The sequence below is a fragment of the Mastomys coucha genome, unplaced genomic scaffold (assembly GCF_008632895.1).
Source record: "Mastomys coucha isolate ucsf_1 unplaced genomic scaffold, UCSF_Mcou_1 pScaffold18, whole genome shotgun sequence".
NCBI lineage: Eukaryota > Metazoa > Chordata > Mammalia > Rodentia > Muridae > Mastomys > Mastomys coucha.
This window is the reverse complement of record NW_022196900.1, coordinates 63,842,441-63,860,062: the sequence shown is the minus strand read 5'-3', so window position 1 is coordinate 63,860,062 and position 17,622 is coordinate 63,842,441. Positions and strand designations below refer to the sequence as shown.

The following is a 17,622-nucleotide window of genomic DNA, read 5'->3' as shown; positions in this document are numbered from 1 at the left end:
ATGCTCCCATCCTAAGAAACAGACCCATCTTTAGGTTTTTGCAATAATTTTTATGGCATTAGGTATAAGATTCTCTGGAATAAACACTTAAGTTGAGAGAAGAGAGGGTTAGTGATAATCTCAGGAATGGAGGATTTCTCAGGGTTGCAAGGTTTGCTCTGGGTCTACACACTTGGCCAGGGACATTTCCAGCAGCTCAGTTTCCTCTCTATGAAATGAGATCGAGAGCCTCTGGGCTTGGTGTCCACTGAGCTGTCTAGAGAACTATTGGCTTATTGCATCTCCTCCCTGCTATCGATGGGCTCCTGCTCATATGACTAATAACAGAAAGGGAATGGATGCCATCTCTCTCTTCTCACCAATCCCGCTGATAGATTAGCTATGTCTTGAGTGTGTGAATCTGAGCAGCTTTCAACAATGATCTATGCCCTGCAACATGCCAATAATAATACACAATTTACTCATACAAGGGACCAGGAGTTCTTTGAGATTCAAGACAGGGTGAAAATTGCTGTGAAGGGTCTTTTTAATTGGGATCAAAACATTTTTTTGACAATTTTAGGTTTTTAAAATTCTAGCTATTGTCACGTTTTCTAGCAAATGTTTCTTTTCTCAGCTTAAAAAAAGTGTAGTCAAACGTGGGCAAAAATACTCAGACTGAAAAAAAAAAAAACCCATCCACCATGATTTATCATTCCAAGTGATAGAGTCTAGTTTTCCATTTCCTCACCATGAAGATCCCACCATGCAGTGGGTTGCCAGTTCCCTGTTGGGCAAGGGCAGAGAGGTTCAGTACAGTGCTGGAGTCTCCCAGGGAAGGCTTTCAAGCAGAAAACATCCCTTAAACCGAACCTTAAAATTCAGCTTAGAAATAAACGGTCATGGCTTTGTTGTGTATCTCTTGCCTTACTTCCTTCAATAATCCCATAAGGTGCGGCCTTCCTGCCCCCAGTGATGATGAACTCACCCACACAGAGAGTATCCCACTGCTCCGTTGAGGAGGTCAGCCTGTCTGGAACGATGTCTCCTTATTGACATACTAGAACTGTCCTTTAGAAACTTCCAGCAAGGACCCATGTTCTCATTCTTTTTTTTTTTTTTTATTAGATGTTTTCTTTATTTACAATATTTCCTTTCCCAGGTTCCCATCCAAAATAAAATAAAATAAAATAAACAAAACTAGAACAAACCCCTGTTCCTTCCCCCTCCCCCTGCTTACTACCACACCCCCTCCTGCTTCCTGGCCCTGGCATTCCTCTACACTGGGGCATAGAACCTTCACAGGGCTAAGGGCCTCTCCTCCCATTGATGACTGACTTGGCCATCCTCTGCTATACATATGCTGCTGGAGCCATGAGTCCCACCATGTGTACTCTTTGGTTGGTGGTTTAGTCCCTGGGAGCTCTGAGAGTACTAGTTAGTTCATACTGTTGTTCATCCTAAGGGGCTGCAAACCCTTCAGCTCCTTCCGTCCTTTCTCTAACTCCTTCATTGGGGACCCTGTACTCAGTCCAATGGATGGCTGTGAGCCTCTAGTTCTATATTAGTCGGGTACTGTCAGAACCTCTCAGGAGACAGCTGTTCTTAAGGTCACAGGACAAGCTGCTTCCTTCAGCTGGACAGCTCTTTGCACCCTCATCAGTTACACTGCAGATTTAAACGAACCCAGCCTGGAGATGACTCAGAACTTGTTGCTCTTGCAGAGGAGCTGGGTTTGGTTCCCAGCACCCACAGATGCTTTACATGCTTTACAGATGTTTACAACCATCTGTAACTCCAGTTTCAGGAGATCTGATGCCCCCTTCTGATCTTTTGCAGGCGTGTGATCCATAGACAAACATGCGAACACTCGCACATAAAATGAATAAATCTATTATACATACTAATAGTGATAAAACCTCAATTCTTTTGACTGTTTTTCCAGAACTTATGTTGTGGTAGACTAATATGGGATGTCTACAAAAGCTAGAGGCTGCATAGGACCAGTGTTAACCACATACAATGGCAACGGATTGAGACAGCATACACTCAGCTCTGTCCCCTTTTCTGATTTTTCACCAAGGATCTAACATTGTTCTAACCAAGCCAATTATTTGGGGGCTGAAATATTTTTTTTTTCTGTTTCCTTATTTTTTTTTTTTTGGTTTTTCGAGACAGGGTTTCTCTGTGTAGCCCTGGCTGTCCTGGAGCTCACTCTGTAGACCAGGCTGGCCTCGAACTCAGAAATCTGCCTGCCTCTGCCTCCCAAATGCTGGGATTAAAGGCATGAGCCACCACGCCTGGCTGTTTCCTTATGTAAAGAATAAAAAAAAAAAAACTATTTCAAAGATTGATGTTAGAGGAGGTATATAGAAGTTAAGAATGCAAAAACTTTTCTTCACTGGTAAACACGTAAAGTATTAGATCTCTGTCTGGGTATGGCCATAGTCTATTTGATGGAGGGCCGAGGTGTAGGGGGGTAGTAGCAAAGCACAAAACATGGTCTGCACACAAGAAAAGAGACCAGATACCCCACGCTCCTGCTTCTGCTTCTGTCCCTTTGAATATGCTGACTGTCATCATGATGAACAGAGCTGGAATCTGGAAGGAACTAGAGCTGACATCATAATACTGTGGTATTAAACCATTGCAAAAGTATCTGGGGCTCCCAAAGAGTACTGAAAGGCACAAGTGTTCTCTAAGTCTGTGCAGGCCTGACATTCTCCACATTTGTAGGCTACAGGATTCTAGGGGTGAAGGGTGTGCTGAGAAGGCTTGGCCAGTGTACTTCACAGCCCTCTAGTCCCTGTCCTGGGCCTGGGCCTGACCAACAGGATAGATACCAATTTGCCAATATCCTTTCAACTGATTTTAAAGTGAAGTTTCAGGTTGAGCACAGATATCTAAAAGTATCATCTTTCTAAGGAAGGCACAAACTCTCAAGTTCTGAGACCACACTTCGAAGAAGGCAGTGGAGGCTTACACTTGGCTTTTAGCCCTGCAGAATTCAAGCCCATTTTCTACTGACTCCTGTGCCCCTATCCTATACTCCCTTCCATCAAGACAACAGCAGGAGATCTGATCTTTCCCAATAATATAGAGGTAAATTGCATTGATTTTCTATTCAGGGGAAGCGGAGGTTAAATCTATATTCAGTCCCTGAACACTGCATTGTAAATACTTTTCAGCTTTCCATATATCATGCTGTTTTGAGATATGCATAAGCCTTTCTGGATGGGGAAGCATTGCCATTATCAGGGCTAGCAAAGTCTTAGACACAACCAAAGGTCCAATAGGGGCTATATCATTGATTGATAGGCAAACTGACCAATCCTAAGCCAGGCTTCTTCTCTGGTCCACATCCCAAAGGAGAAAACTTGCTCTGCCTTAATCATGCGAGAGCCCAGTGCCAGGGAATAGACTACACTCATGACTTAGAGGCAGAGGAGATGATTTTCAATAGGGAGTTCCCAACTGCCCCCTTGCTCTGCATTTGATTTCCTGTGGGAATTCCAGCGAAGGCCATGGTCTAAGGTCTAAGAGGCCCCCCTACTGCTATCCTTTGGTCTTTGGCTTCCCTTGTGTTTTCCCCATGTGGCCCTGTGGGGTGAGCTATGCTTCCTTTTCAGGACTTGTCCATGTTTTCTCTTTGTTTGATTGCTTTTTTCAGAAGCCTCTCCTGACCATAGAAGATGCATCTGACTGACTTGTTCATAAACAAACAAACACAAACAAACAAGAAAACAGGTAAAAATAGGTCAGTCACTAAACCTAAGATGTTAACAGGCATTTCAGCCATGCAAACATTGGCCAAAATGCATGGACTCCAACTAGTCTCTACCATTACCCGTTTTCTGAAAGTCGTGCCCAGTTTTCCATCCTGGTCATCTTCATCTGTAAAACAGAGATGGTGGTGCCACCCCACTCTTGGATAGTTAGGGTGCTTATGTAACCTGGTACCTATAAAGCATCAGGATGTCTGAAACAATACTGCTAGGGTTGGGTATAATTTGAACCTTTGCATGCTTCAAGGTTCAGGTGTTGCAGATTTGGTCTTTAAGATGGCAATGTCAGAAATGGTGTGAGCTTCTACATGGTAGAGCCTCCCGGGCAATCCTTTTGCCCTTAGAAGGGGTTGTGGGACCCCCGTGGCCTGCTGTCTCCCTGTTTCCAAGTGTGATCTCTTGCTCTCATTCATGTTCACACTGTTGAGACACTATGCACTATAGGGTCCTCACCACAGCCAAGCTAATGCCATAGCTGTGACTTTAAACTTCAATAACTGTAGCGAAATAAGCCTATATTCTTTATAAAGTTAGCTTGTCTCCAGTGTTTTACTACAGAATCTGAAAATAGCAGTTACTATTATTGCATGGTTGTAAGGATGAAACTGAATAATGCATGTAAAATGACTAACATAATTAGTATGTAAGAGGCACTGGATAAGTGCATGCTTTTATTACTAGTTATTATTTTTATTGTGCTAAAATATATATTACAAAATTTACATGAACTCTTTTAAAGTATATAGCCAGTATATAAGCATTAAGTATATTCATACATTTAAAAGATTTATATTGTAGTGTGTGTATGTACATATATATGTATAGGTATGCAAGACGGTATCAGATCCCTAGGAGCTGAAGTTGCAGGCACCATTTAAGACATGGGTGCTGCTACCTGAACTCTGGTCTCTGCAAGAGCAGTATATACTGCTGAGCCATCTTTGTACCCCAGATTGACCCACTCTGCCCCCCTCAATAATCACTCTTACCTACTTTCTAAATTACTGGCCAAGAAAAACCTCATGCCATTAAAAACCAGCTCCCATCTTCATTCTCCCTAAGCACTGGCAGTCATCGGCATACCTCTGACTCCAGGATTTTGAATGTTTTAGGTTTCTCATTCAAGTGTCCTTTTGTGCCTAGCGCGACCCATTCAGCATCTTCTTTTCAAAGTCCATCCAGACTGCAGCACTTGCCAGACATGACTGGCATGCTCAGGCTGTCTAGCAGCCCACTAGATATACAAATACATTTTATTCATTCATTGGCTATTTGGGTTAACCCCACTCTCTGGTGGTTGTAACTATGTTCATGACCAAAATCTCTTCTATGTCACTTTATTTAGAAGTAATTTTCCTAAAGTATTTTTCTTCAACAAAACACATTTTTACTTGTAACTTCTCATCTTCTTACCCTTGTGTTACTAGTCAGAACAAGCAAGAGGTAATAATAACAACACAATTAAGGTCAAATAATATGGCTGGTTGGAGTATTGCTTATAAATTGTCTGAGATGTTATATTGGCAAAGTTCAAAGGAAGTGTTGCACATGGAGGTGTTTTATAAGCTGTGAAACACTGAGTGAATACAAGAACTACATCTGGCTGTCTCAGGCATGGAACCACAGAATGCTTATCTGTTTTTCCTAATCCTCAATGACTAAGACCAACAGTTGTAGGAATTCTGGGGTTAAGCCTGGGAGTTCAGTGCAGCCATGAGGTTGATGAAAACACAAAACTCTTTATTTGTTGGGGTCTACAAACATGTTCGTTTTCCCTGTTACTGATTAGAGAGTGATAGCTTATTTATTTATTTATTTAGATTAAGAACTCACTACAATTTATTCCTTTGATAATAGTAATTGCAAAGTGTGACAGTTTACATAGAGTCTGGGGCTTAGATTAACTTCCCAAAGCCAACATGTATCTCCCTCAAGTGCATATCACTGAAGAAGCCAATGCACACAAAAATTTAATGCAAAGTGTCACATGACCACCAGTCTTCAGAGCTCATCAATCTCCCATTAGACTACTGGGACAGTGTGACACTTAGACCACAATTACTGTGTAAGAAGCGCGGAGCAGTAACGCTGTGGCCAAGTCAGGCAAGAGCCTTGATGGATGATCACAGTTGATCAAGTTTGTCAGTTGCTTTATGTGTTTTTATGCTTGTTTGATATTCCTGCCTGCGGAAAAGAGGCTTTTAGGGGCACATCTGTCAATGGATTCAATTTCGCATTGCCATGTGACGCTTTCACTTACCCCCGTCTTCTCATCAAAGATTTTGATTCCTCCAAAGGAGATGGTTAAAAAGATTTTCTGTTTGTGTTCTCCTTTGGAACGAGCGCCAGCAACAACACCCTATTGGAAGGAAGAATATGTTTTTTACTTTAGCGTTTTCATTTGAAAATTCCCTCTGGTCCAAAGGCATGTCAGACACCATCAGCTGGAGCCACCAATCACACACACCCTTCCTTTGCCCTCCTGTGGGAGTCTACATCACATTCTCACATCTGCTTTAAGTTTTAGGATAACACTGGTCTTTGCTGTTCTACCACGGCATAAATACACACCTGACCATCCACTAATGGCAATGCTTTCTTTGTGCTGTAATACTTGACTCAAACTTGGGTAGACTACTTGAGATAGAAACATGAAGATCTTCATATTAATATCTGTGTTGGGTTTTTATACTGAATGTGGATTTATTCTTTTAAATAAAGGCAAGTCACTCACAATAATCTCAGATAAAGATTACAGTTTTATAATTCTGGAAGTATTTTTGTAGGGATGAATGTATGCATGAATGAATTTTTAGATATTAGAAAGAATCAAAACTTCGTTAGACCCCCATCTTACCTCCTTCTCTCCCTCCCCTTCTTGGCAAAACATGATCATAATATTTATGCCTGGCATTTGAAATAGCTACTCAAAGACATTTATATTCTTTCTCCATTATTTTACCCTTGTTATTCTTGTACTTTAAGGTGAAACGCATAGTGAATGAATTCCATTTACCAAATAATCTCTTTCCCACCTGCCCAGACACTTTATGAACCCAAGAAGGTAAACCCTACAGAAGCTAAATATGCTACTTTGTTCTTTGGTCTAGCACTAGAGCTTATGATAGCATCCCCAACTGGTATTGGCAGCAGGTGGTCATGAGTCTGACCTATCAATTCTATGGTGTGTGGGGCTCACATTAAGAGAAAAAAAAATCTACTTTTTAAAGTTAGACTTTAAAGAGTCAGTTACAGGTGAACACAGTCTAGGGCACATGTGGTAATGTCACTGCAGAGATGTCCAGTGACATGTAGGCTGTGGTTTACTCAGCATTGGGTGCCACAAGGCCTCCAGTCTTACATCACTGTTTAAGGTTAAGCTCAGGTCCCAGCAGTAGTCACACTGGGCTTCAGGCATAGACAATTCTGAAGTAATATTGACTTCACAGTTCCAGGAGGTGCTGTATGCTGATCTCAGAACATTATGCTCCCAGAACTCCATTGGGGAATAGTTGGTATGGACCAGTTAGTACAGCCAGAGATACAAGGAGGGGCCCTGCTCATGAAACTATATGACTATCTTTTTTTTGGGGGGGGGGTTGGAAATCATTTCTACCTCACAATTTCTGATTATGTACCTGATTCTGGACAAAGGACTTTATCTTAGATCTATTTCCCCAATATCAGTTCTGTTTCTCACAGGTGAGAGAACTAAAGATTTATGGAAACTACCTAGCTTAATTCCCAGCACTCAGAAGATGTGCAGTCAATTTAATTTCTTCTAGTAATGAACGAGCATCCAGTTCCTTCTTAGATAGGTAATATTAGCAGGAAATTCACACTCTCAAAAGTTACCCTTCCATTCCCAAAGACATCTTACAGAAATGCAGAATGGCCAGAGTAGGAAAAATCCTTAAAATGAGTTGATTAAAGTATTACAATTGCTGGTGAGAAAACCAATGCTGGGAAAGCTGATAGGGAGTCCTGAGTTAGTTAGCAGAGAGAATGGCTCTGAAGCTAAGACCATAACTCAGTCCTTCAAACCTCTGGTGCTTGAGAGATATTATTCTGTACATCAAACCTTTCTAAGGGGGTGGGGAGAAAAATCTTCCTCCTCCGTGTTCTCCATCCATCCCCATGACTGCTGCACATTGACCCCCTCCAACAACTTTCCTGTGAAAGCTCACAGTGACTCACTTCAAAGTGAAACCCTTTGTTTCTTCACTCCTCACCCCCTCTAGTCTAGTCTGTGGTTTCTAGGTCCTTCCTCTGCTGCTTGCTTTAGAGTTCACCGTGGATACTTTTAAGTAACAGGGAGGAATGATGAACATGTGACTTTGAAATCAGAGTCATCCCTACTTCTGTTCAGTATCACCCTCCCTGACTCTCTTAGCCAGTGTAGACATGCTTCATGCCAACTCGTCTCCCTGCTTTTCCTATCTTCAGGGAACTCACACCATTTAACGTGCCATATCAGACAGAGATCTGACTTTGAGGGATGCAGGGATATTTAATTGTGTGGGGGACTTCTAAATTTTTTCCCTGGACCCAGTGATTGGAATGGAGTTTGATATAAATTACACACTTAAAGAGAAGTGAGATTCTTTCTCTCATTTGAGGAAAACTCAGAGGACAAGCCAGATACTAGGGCTAGGAAAACAAAACTTTGCAGTCCTTCTTTCTGGCTGACTTGTTTAAAACAAGGTACACTGTTCTCTTTCCCTACTGGACTTTCACCTTAATTATCCAGTCAAAACTTAGAATAGTTGGTCTCTTGCTATGGCCCAAAATGTATTCCTCCAGCTCCGCATGTCTAAACTTAATCCCCATTGTGAACATGTTTAAAGATGAGGCCTCTGGAAAATGATAATGTCACAAGAGCAAGGACTTCCTGCATGGGCTGTGCCTGCACAGAGGGTTTCTTTGCCCTCCATTGTTTGTCACAGGACTTAACTCTCCGCCTGGCAGAACTCAGCAAGCTCCATCTTGGAGCAGAAAGACTGCACTATCACCAGACACTGGTCTTTTGACACCCTGATCTTGAACTTGCCAGCCTCCAGCACTGTGTGTGGAAACACATTTCTGTTCTGTATAAATTACTTAACCCTGATATTTTGCTTTGCTGCATCAGCACAAATGGACTAAGATCACCCCTCACAAAGGAAAAGATGTTAGGGCTGAACCAGAGGGAACCCCTCTTTCTTTCTCCTAGGGGAGGACATTACAGGACAGGGGGAAATGCTACACCTATAGCCAGGAAGTGTGGACTCACATAAAGTCCCTGACTCACAGAAATTGCTGGAACATCAAGAAGCAATACAGTCTAGCATATGGTACAAACTGGAAACCAAGGCCATCTTTGCTTATTGGTACCATGAGGTTCTTATTTCCTAATGGAATATGACTGTAAAAGCAGAGCAGGAAGAGCCACAGGCTGTGTTCCTGTGTATCTGTACCTGGTGCTGCTCATGGAGAATGGAGAGAAAGACCATCCATATGGTGCTATCTTTGGGGAAATTAAAATATGCGATGATCTCAAGGATGCTTCCTTTGCGGGATGCTGCTGTTAGGTTCTGAGAACTTACACTTAGTACAGGCACACTTGCCATCCTTGTATGCCACAGGGAATCATGATTTCTCTCAAGATTATTTATTGATCTGTGTAGTAAGAGCCATGAGAAAGAGAAGAGAGCTCTGGCTGGGGATCAGGATGCTGCTCCTGTAGGCACTGATCAGGACCCTGTGTCTAGGACCTCACCATTGGAATCCTGGGTCCTAGGAATCTACAGTTTTCTTTAGCACTTCTCATAAATGCTTTCTTAAGTTCATTGGTCAAGGGGCCTCTTTAAACCCAAAGAAGCCAATATTGATAAATCACAGACCTATAACTCAGGCCATGGCCCTTCTTTTTCTAAAAGTACCTGAAACTATAACTATTCTCTAAGAATCTGTTCTGGGATATGGATGTTAGAAATGGCCTTACAATAAAGCTGCAAATATGCTCAAAAGTTTATGGAAATAGCTAGGTGGAACTATTGGCTTCCAAACTCAATTTGAAGAACTATGAAGTGGGGATGGTCATGTTTATTATTTCCAAGTATGCTGGGAAACTTAAATAGACTCCATACACACAGCCACCAATAGGCCATGCAAAAAAATACTTGGCACATAACAGTCATCAGGGGTACTAAAATGAACATCTGTGTTAGACAGCAACAGCCAAAACACAGACTCCTGAGAGAGTCATGGGGAGGTAGGCTCTAGATGGAGGCCTTTAGACTCCTGAGAGAGTCATGGGGAGGTAGGCTCTAGATGGAGGCCTTTAGAACCAGTGAAAGGGCCAGTTTTCTAAAGCAAAGCGAGCAGGTTCCAGCCCAGCTCAGGGGGTGTTTTGTGAATTAGCTTTGATGGTATACATAAAACGACTATTACATCGCATGAACATGATGCTATGCAAGGGTGTGGTCACAGGAAGCACATGTACAAACACAACAGGCCACTAGCACAAACACTGAGACTTGAGTATACTGTTACCAAAAGCTTCATCTCCATCCTCAGTCTTGCTAGTTACTAGCTTTAAGATCTCTATAGGAGGGAGTTCATCGTAAATTCAATTTTATCCTAGTTGCTAAAGGGAATGAAATATCTTTTTCAGTCATGTTTCATGCCCTGGATAAACTGTATGCACCCAGCACACTGTCTGCTTTGATGTCATCTGTTTCTGCCCCAGGCTTCTAGTTGGATTCTGCTGTAGGAGGCATATACTAGAGGTCAGAGAGTTGACAGAGGGAGGCTCCAGGATAATTTCTTTGTTTCCTTATCAACCATGGTCTACAGTACTGGCTGTTGTCTGGTGGGAGTGTGTGTGTGTGTGTGGGGAGGGAGATTTCTTTACTTTGCTCCTCTTAGACTCTAGTTAATAAATGTTTGGGGAAGGCGTACCATGTTAGACCCCAAATATCCACACCATGTCTGCTCTCCTAACCTTGCCTGACATTTCCTACCCTATTCTCTTCAGGGTAGACTCTGTATATTGCAGGACCCTGACTGGTATTCACTTGTGGTCCGATCCTTGATTCTTCAGGCTCTATCTCTGGAACTCCTCCCACCCATGGTTTCGGTCACCACTCTTCTACCCAAGGTTTCTGAAAATTGACTTCTCTAAAAGTCAGTGAGATATGGCCAGTAACTTAGAGGTAGAAGAATAAAACCAAGCTGAGAAAGGACAAATTAAACTCCAACACAAAATATGATACAACTGAGTATTAAACTACTACTTATTCAATGCTGGGGGTCTGGAGATCCAGTTCTGAGTTCTGGGAAAGACTGTGGAAGAAATACCTTAATGTCTCTGAACCTAGATTTTATAGTTACAGACAAACCAATCTCTATCTTGTAATATCAAAAGCTGATGTATGTGAAGGTGCCCTGCTGGCTGTAAGTTAAAATACAGCAATAGTCTGTCAGTAGATATATCTGTCAGTAGACAGTGGGCCCCTCAGATGCACACAAAGAAAATGTCTAGAACGTCTGCAATGCAGGAGGAATTTCTCTAATGGGTAAGATGCATCAACTTCAGAGTCTAGCGAAGGGAATCCATTTCTTCCCAGTTCTCATATCGGCTAACAGGAGGAATTGGGCCCTTTTTCAAGGCTAAAAGGAATTTTGTACTTCAGTCTTTCCTGGGCAGGTGGCCAAATGCAGAATCGATCATTTATGTTTCTGTGCTTCTTACAGAAAAACCACTGGGAGCTGAAATGTCAACATTCTTCTCTGCAAGTTGCAAATAATGAAACACAATCATCTGGAAACCAAGAGCACCTCAATGTGCTCACTGCATTTGACAGGGGAGTGTTAGAGCAGGACAGACTTTCTGGGCCTTGGGACCTCATGATTATAAGGGATGACAGATGGAATGTTTCACTATAGGTAACACACACACACACATACACAGGGAGAGAGAGAGAGAGAAAGAGAGAGACAGAGAGAGAGAGAGAGAGAGAGAGAGAGAGAGAGAGACTCATAGCTAGCTAGACATGGCTCAGCTACCATGGCCTAGTGTTAACTCCAAGAGTAAATTCCTATGAGCAGAAGGAACTGCTGCCCCATACCTCCTTCAACATGGCTTCTACAAATACAGCTGGCCAATAAGGCTCTCAGCAGCTGGTACCCGATGAACAGCTTCTCCTAGATACTGGGTAAAGGGGATGCAAAACTCCTCTCTCTTCCATAGACTGGTGAAGAATCAAGTCTATGCACTAGTAAAGGATTAAGGAGTGGCACTTTTGCTGTATTTTAATAAAAATTTGCAGAAGTAAATCTCCATTGATTCGCCAGGTGTCAGTTGGGGTGGTAGGAGTGGCTCTCTGAAAGAGGCTCAGTCTCTCTGGGGTTCTGTAGGCAGCCTGTCCTGGAAGAGAGGCTGTGTTCTGATTTCATGTGTATCAGAGCAGAATCTAGGCTCTATTTGGTTGGGGGTCAGGCAACAGAGGGTTCATCACTGCCTATGTTGTTCAAACATCTGCCTGGGACCCTGTATCCTGGTCATATCACTTAGGCTAGCACTCATCAGTCACAAAGGAGAGGCCATGGGAATCTTCATGCCTGACTGCCTCATCTATTCATTATTCAGGTTGGAATTTAGAAGAGAAAGAGGCCTCATTATTGAGCTGACCTGAAATCTCATAATATGGATTCATTATCTTAAAAAAAATTACTAACCTCTTTCCAAGGTGAAAGTTTTAAGTCACGATTATACTATTGCCAATGCCTTTTTCTAATATACCTAAAGTAAAGTATGCATTGGTTAAAACAATGTTTGTTCATATAGCATTTTAAATAGCAAAAACAAGGATGTAGAACATAGAAACCTGAGTAGTTTTAAAAATCCAGCTTTTAACAGTCATGGTATTGGGAGACGATATCCGACAGACATGTTAAAGTCTTAAGAAACACGTATAGCATCAACAAAAAAATAGTTATGGCCTATTAAGCAAATAAGAAAAAGGTGGTACAGAGAGTAATTAACAAATTTCTGTCACTTAAAATACTTTTAGGCACTTTGCCAGGATGTGGCCAGTTTATACTTAAAAATATTGCACTGACCTAACAGTGTCCTTTAGAGCAAGAGAGAGAGAAAGAGAGAAAGAGAGAGAAAGAGAGAGAAAGAGAGATAGAGAATGTGTGTATGTGTGTATAAGCTCAAATTAGGTTACAAAACTATATAAATCATAATCTATTTTATTATAAAATATGTATTGTTTATATTATATTATAATTGAAGATTAAATACAAAAATGTCAACTCTCATTTTTCATGGGATTTTGGATGATTTTAGTTTTACTCCTTATATTTCCAAAGTTAATTAGAATTTTATGTTGAGGAAAAGTAAGTTTTATACATGTTAAGTGCATGAAGCAGGACTCTTGTTAGATCATTTGCTTTTCTAATATTTTATACCACATTTTAAAAAAATTAAAAGGATGTGTGGAATTAAGATCTGGTGGGCCAGGAATTCTATCTCCTGTGTTTTTAAGACTGATTAAAAAAAGAGTGTATTTTGTTGGGTCTGTTTAAGTTTTTTTTTCTAAGTTATTCCTCTGGTTTTTCCATGGAAAGCCATCTTTGTAGTCCAGCTGCATATGAAAGCGAGGTCGCCTTCCCTTGTTATGAGACATTTGAGTGCACCTCAGCAATTACAAGAAAGAATGCAGTGCACTTTGCACCTTCACATCGGTCACTAGAGAGCAAGTTACATTTTTAAAAAGTAACAAAAATAGCAAAAAATTCAAAATGTGTGAAAGACTATAGAATTTTGTGGCTTTATTTGTGCAGGAGTTTTATAAGGAAGTTAACCTAGAAGAAACTATGGTCCACTCAAACAGCATGAGCAAGGCCTGGCTAAGTCTCCCTCCAGTAAGTGTCCAGGCAGTGTTTCTAAGCCACTGGAGTTTCTGCCTAGTGAATAAATAGAGTGATGCATCCAGGAGCCAGATCACTCAAGCAGTGCGGTTATCTGCCACAGAGCTGGTGAGCAGTTCTTTCCCTCGCCCATGTTAAACGAAAGCTATTCATAAAGAAGCGCTTGCACGGCACCTTGAGCTTCATCATGGAATCTTGACATAACTTGTCTCCCCGAGCTGCAGACACTTCATCAATCCCAATCAGCTTGGCTTTGTACCGGACCCCTTCGCCTTTAAACCTCTTTATCAAAGTGGCTTCGCTGCGATCCTGACCTGAAAACAAAGAGAAATGGATTCAGAAACGAGCATGCTGAGGCTCTGTTGGCTTTCAGAACTCACCATTCAGGGATCTCTACTTCCTGCCTACATCTACATACCTGCAAAGCCAAATCAAAACAAATAAAATAACATCTCCAGGTCGAAACTCTGCCTCTACCCATTTAAACAGAGCTGATTTACTTCTGAGCATCAACATTTTGGACAGGAAAGGAAAACTTAAAGAGAATCACCCCAGCAAAGCAAGAGACAACATCAGATAACATGGCTAACATATCTAATTTGCTTTTGATACATGATAGGTACTGAACCAACAGTTACCATGAGGAGTTCAAGTCCAAATGTCTTGCTAGGGATATCATCAGTACTGAGTTTCCAGTATTTATAATTCTTAATGATGCTTTGGCCAAGGTCCAAGATCTTCCTTCCACCCAATTCCATGAACTGTCTCATAGTAAAAGTACAGAATAACTTCTTCACATCAAGTAATGACACTGAACAATTATTTTAAAAAATGGCTCTATGATATTGCTTCTGGTAACTCAGATATGCAGGGAAATAGCCTGCCATGGTATTTGGTATTGACTGCCTAGATCTTGCAAGAAGCTCTCTTTACTCATTATTAACATGATATTTTGCTATATACATCAATCAGGAGTTCAAGAACATCCACATTAAGAAAGAGACATACAGATATTTATTATAAACTTTCTAAACATCCATCAAAAGCCAAACCATTTCCATATTCCAAAGGAAGATGGACATAAATTCCAGTAGCTTGTTCCTATAGGCAGAAAGAAGAGAAAAACAGCACTTGAACACTGACCACATTTGGCCGAGTCAGGGATCTGGACCCTGGACCTACCATTCTAGCAACCCCAGGGTCTCCCACGCCTCTGACACTTATCAGTGGCTCTAACTCCTGACTTATCTCCCTGTCACAACTTCCCTCATCTTCACAAACCTTGAGCTGAGGATGTCAGGGATAAGTCAGCCCATTCTCTTCCTTCTATAGTACAAGACTGATGATGTTCTGAAGAAGGAAACAATAGCTAAGCACAGCACAGTACCTTTCTACTCATGAACCCTGACGTCATCCAGTAAGGATTATCTTCTTTGAGCCAAAAACCATTACTTGTTGTGAACGAATGAAGAGACAATCGATGCCTCTAGAAACCCAACGTGCTAGAGTTTTTTTTGTTCGTTCGTTTGTTTGTTTGTTTTCCGTGAACAAAAATAAAAATGTACTATGTGTTATGGCAGGTGTGTAAAAAGGCTGCCACAGTGCATCAGCTAAACTTAATTTACTATCTACAGAATGATAGTAAAGTAGCTACCTTACAGAGTGCCAACAGTCATCTAAAGGGGATGATACAAGTGAAACGTGTTCACATTCACAGTAATCTTTTTGCAAATAGTAGCTATCTCTCCATGATTAGACCAATAAATGCAGCACTTGGAGATGCCATGTTGACGAGAAGGGATGGCTATAAGGACAAGTCTGAACCTTGAGTTCCCAACTCCCAATAGTCATTCATTACTGAATTCTGTGGCTCCCACCCAGTCTATCAATAGCTTTGATACAATAGTCCTTAAAGCAAATGATGTAAAGACACACAGTCAGAGACTATAAGGAATATACACATTTCTACAAGGACAAATGGCAGAGGGTAGTGCCAAGAATATTGGACACTGGATTCCTTCTTTGGATAAGTATCTAAGCAACTTGGCCTATGATAACGCAAGCTGTCCCCTGTCTGCTATGCTAAGTTTGGTGACAGCAGAGTGTATCTTAGTCTCTTATTCCATCTCATATAATCAACACAGAACTGTTCTCATTATGAATAACCCTCCTTTAGCTACTCAGACTGTCCCATAGTTCAACGATAACAGTGACGGCTGGAAGCACTTACTAGAAGCATGCTATACACCTCACATGACTATTCCTCAATAAGGCAAGCATCTTTCTACAGACCCACATGGAAGGCAAGATCAGAGAGGCCATTAAGCCCACCCACACTCACTTAGCAGGAACAGCACAGGTTTGCCCAATGCCAAAGTCTGGATTTGGGTCAGCACACACTGTGTTCCAAGCCTGTTCTTTTAACAACTATGATTAATTGCTTTTCATCTATTCAACTTCCCTTTGAATCCTCAATTTTACCTTGCACTAGAACTCACCTGGCCCAAATCCATTGTTCCTAAATATAAACACACTGGCAGAAAAAAAAAGAAAAAAACAAAAACCAAAAAACTCCATTGGGACACAGAGGAAGTTTGAAAATAGAATAAATAGTTTCCAGAAAACTAGTCATGTCTAAAACCTGCCCTTATGTCAGATACAAAGAGCCTGAAGAAACACGGGTCAGGCACAGCCCACTGCTGAGGAGAGATTCACATGAGGAGGCAGAGTCAGGGCAGGTGGAAAGGGCAGAGATTAATAAGAAAATATTAGGCCATTTAGAGGAAAGTAAGGAGCCTAATTTAGATCAGGACCCAGGGCCAAGCTAATTTGTATGAAGGGCACTTATGCAGTAGAAAATCCAGTTTCTCATTAAATGCTCTACCATTAAAAGGGTAATTCTTCATAAGCACATCTTGAACAAGGTCTCAGTTATATTAGTTAAAAAATAAATAACAGATATCAGAGACCTAAATGTGTGATCTCACTAGAGTACATGCAAAGAGGGAGGGCACCTGGCAGCTTCTCACAGTTCATTTCTACTAAAATCAAACAGTGAAGCCACGGTTCAGGATGGGCTAAGCAGAGGTCACTTGTTTAAGCAAAGTCCTACAATGCTTCTCCATCTATTGCCTAGCATGTACCATGTCCCTCCCTCGGCTAGGAGTTTGACATCATGTAATCTCTCCTTCAGTCTTTTGCCTGCTCTTTGAATTATGCTGTGTCATAAGCAGGAAGCCACAGAAGACCACAGCAGCGCCACCGATTCAGCTACTTTCAAGTACCAGCTGTAGAAATACAGCATTTGCATCTTACAGAACCCACCCATGTAAAGTACACATTTACAACTCAGTGTGGTGTTAGGACACTCACAGAATGTATGGTTATCACTTCTGTATAATGTTAAAACACTTTTAAGTTCAAAAGATGTCCCATCCCTGTTGATGTCATCCACTGTCGTGATGTGAATGCAAAATGTCTCTATGAGGTTCTCAGAGTGGAACACGGGGTCCTCAGGGGTGATTCTTTTCCTGAAGGCTGGGATACTTTAGCAAGTGGAATCTCATTGGAGGAACTGAGTCAGGGGTTAGGCCTTGAGTCTGTTTAGCTGAGCCCTTCTTTTTGTTTACCCTCTGCTTTTTGAGGTAGACTCAGTATGACCAGCCAGACCCTGGCTCCTGACACCATGTGTCTCCTCCATGTGGCTGTGTCTTCCCTGCTTTAATGGATTGCATACCTCTGCACCAGTAAGCAAAACCAAACCCTTTCCTGTTTAAGTTGCCTTGGTCAGAGGTTTGTTTTTGAAATCACAGAAACAAGAAATTATCTAATACAGAACAACTAGTACTGAGAAATAGCTGTAGTAAACCTGACCCTATGGTTCTGAGGACTTTGGAACTATTTGATGGTTTGTGAGTGTATGGATGAGTTTGGTATT

At 41.5% G+C, this 17,622-nt stretch overlaps 1 protein-coding gene across 11 annotated transcripts in view; it reads right to left on the bottom strand.

Annotated features, from left to right (window-relative positions):
- Dab1 (DAB adaptor protein 1) overlaps positions 1 to 17,622 on the bottom strand; it is a 1,131,348-nt gene that overhangs the window by 121,653 nt on the left and 992,073 nt on the right. For all 11 annotated transcript variants that reach the window (XM_031378030.1, XM_031378022.1, XM_031378029.1 and 8 more), the window contains 2 exons: positions 13,860 to 13,999; positions 6,025 to 6,123 (listed from right to left, as the gene is read on the bottom strand). In XM_031378030.1, coding sequence (XP_031233890.1) covers positions 6,025 to 6,123; positions 13,860 to 13,999 — 239 coding nt within the window. The remainder of the gene's footprint in view (positions 1 to 6,024; positions 6,124 to 13,859; positions 14,000 to 17,622) is intronic.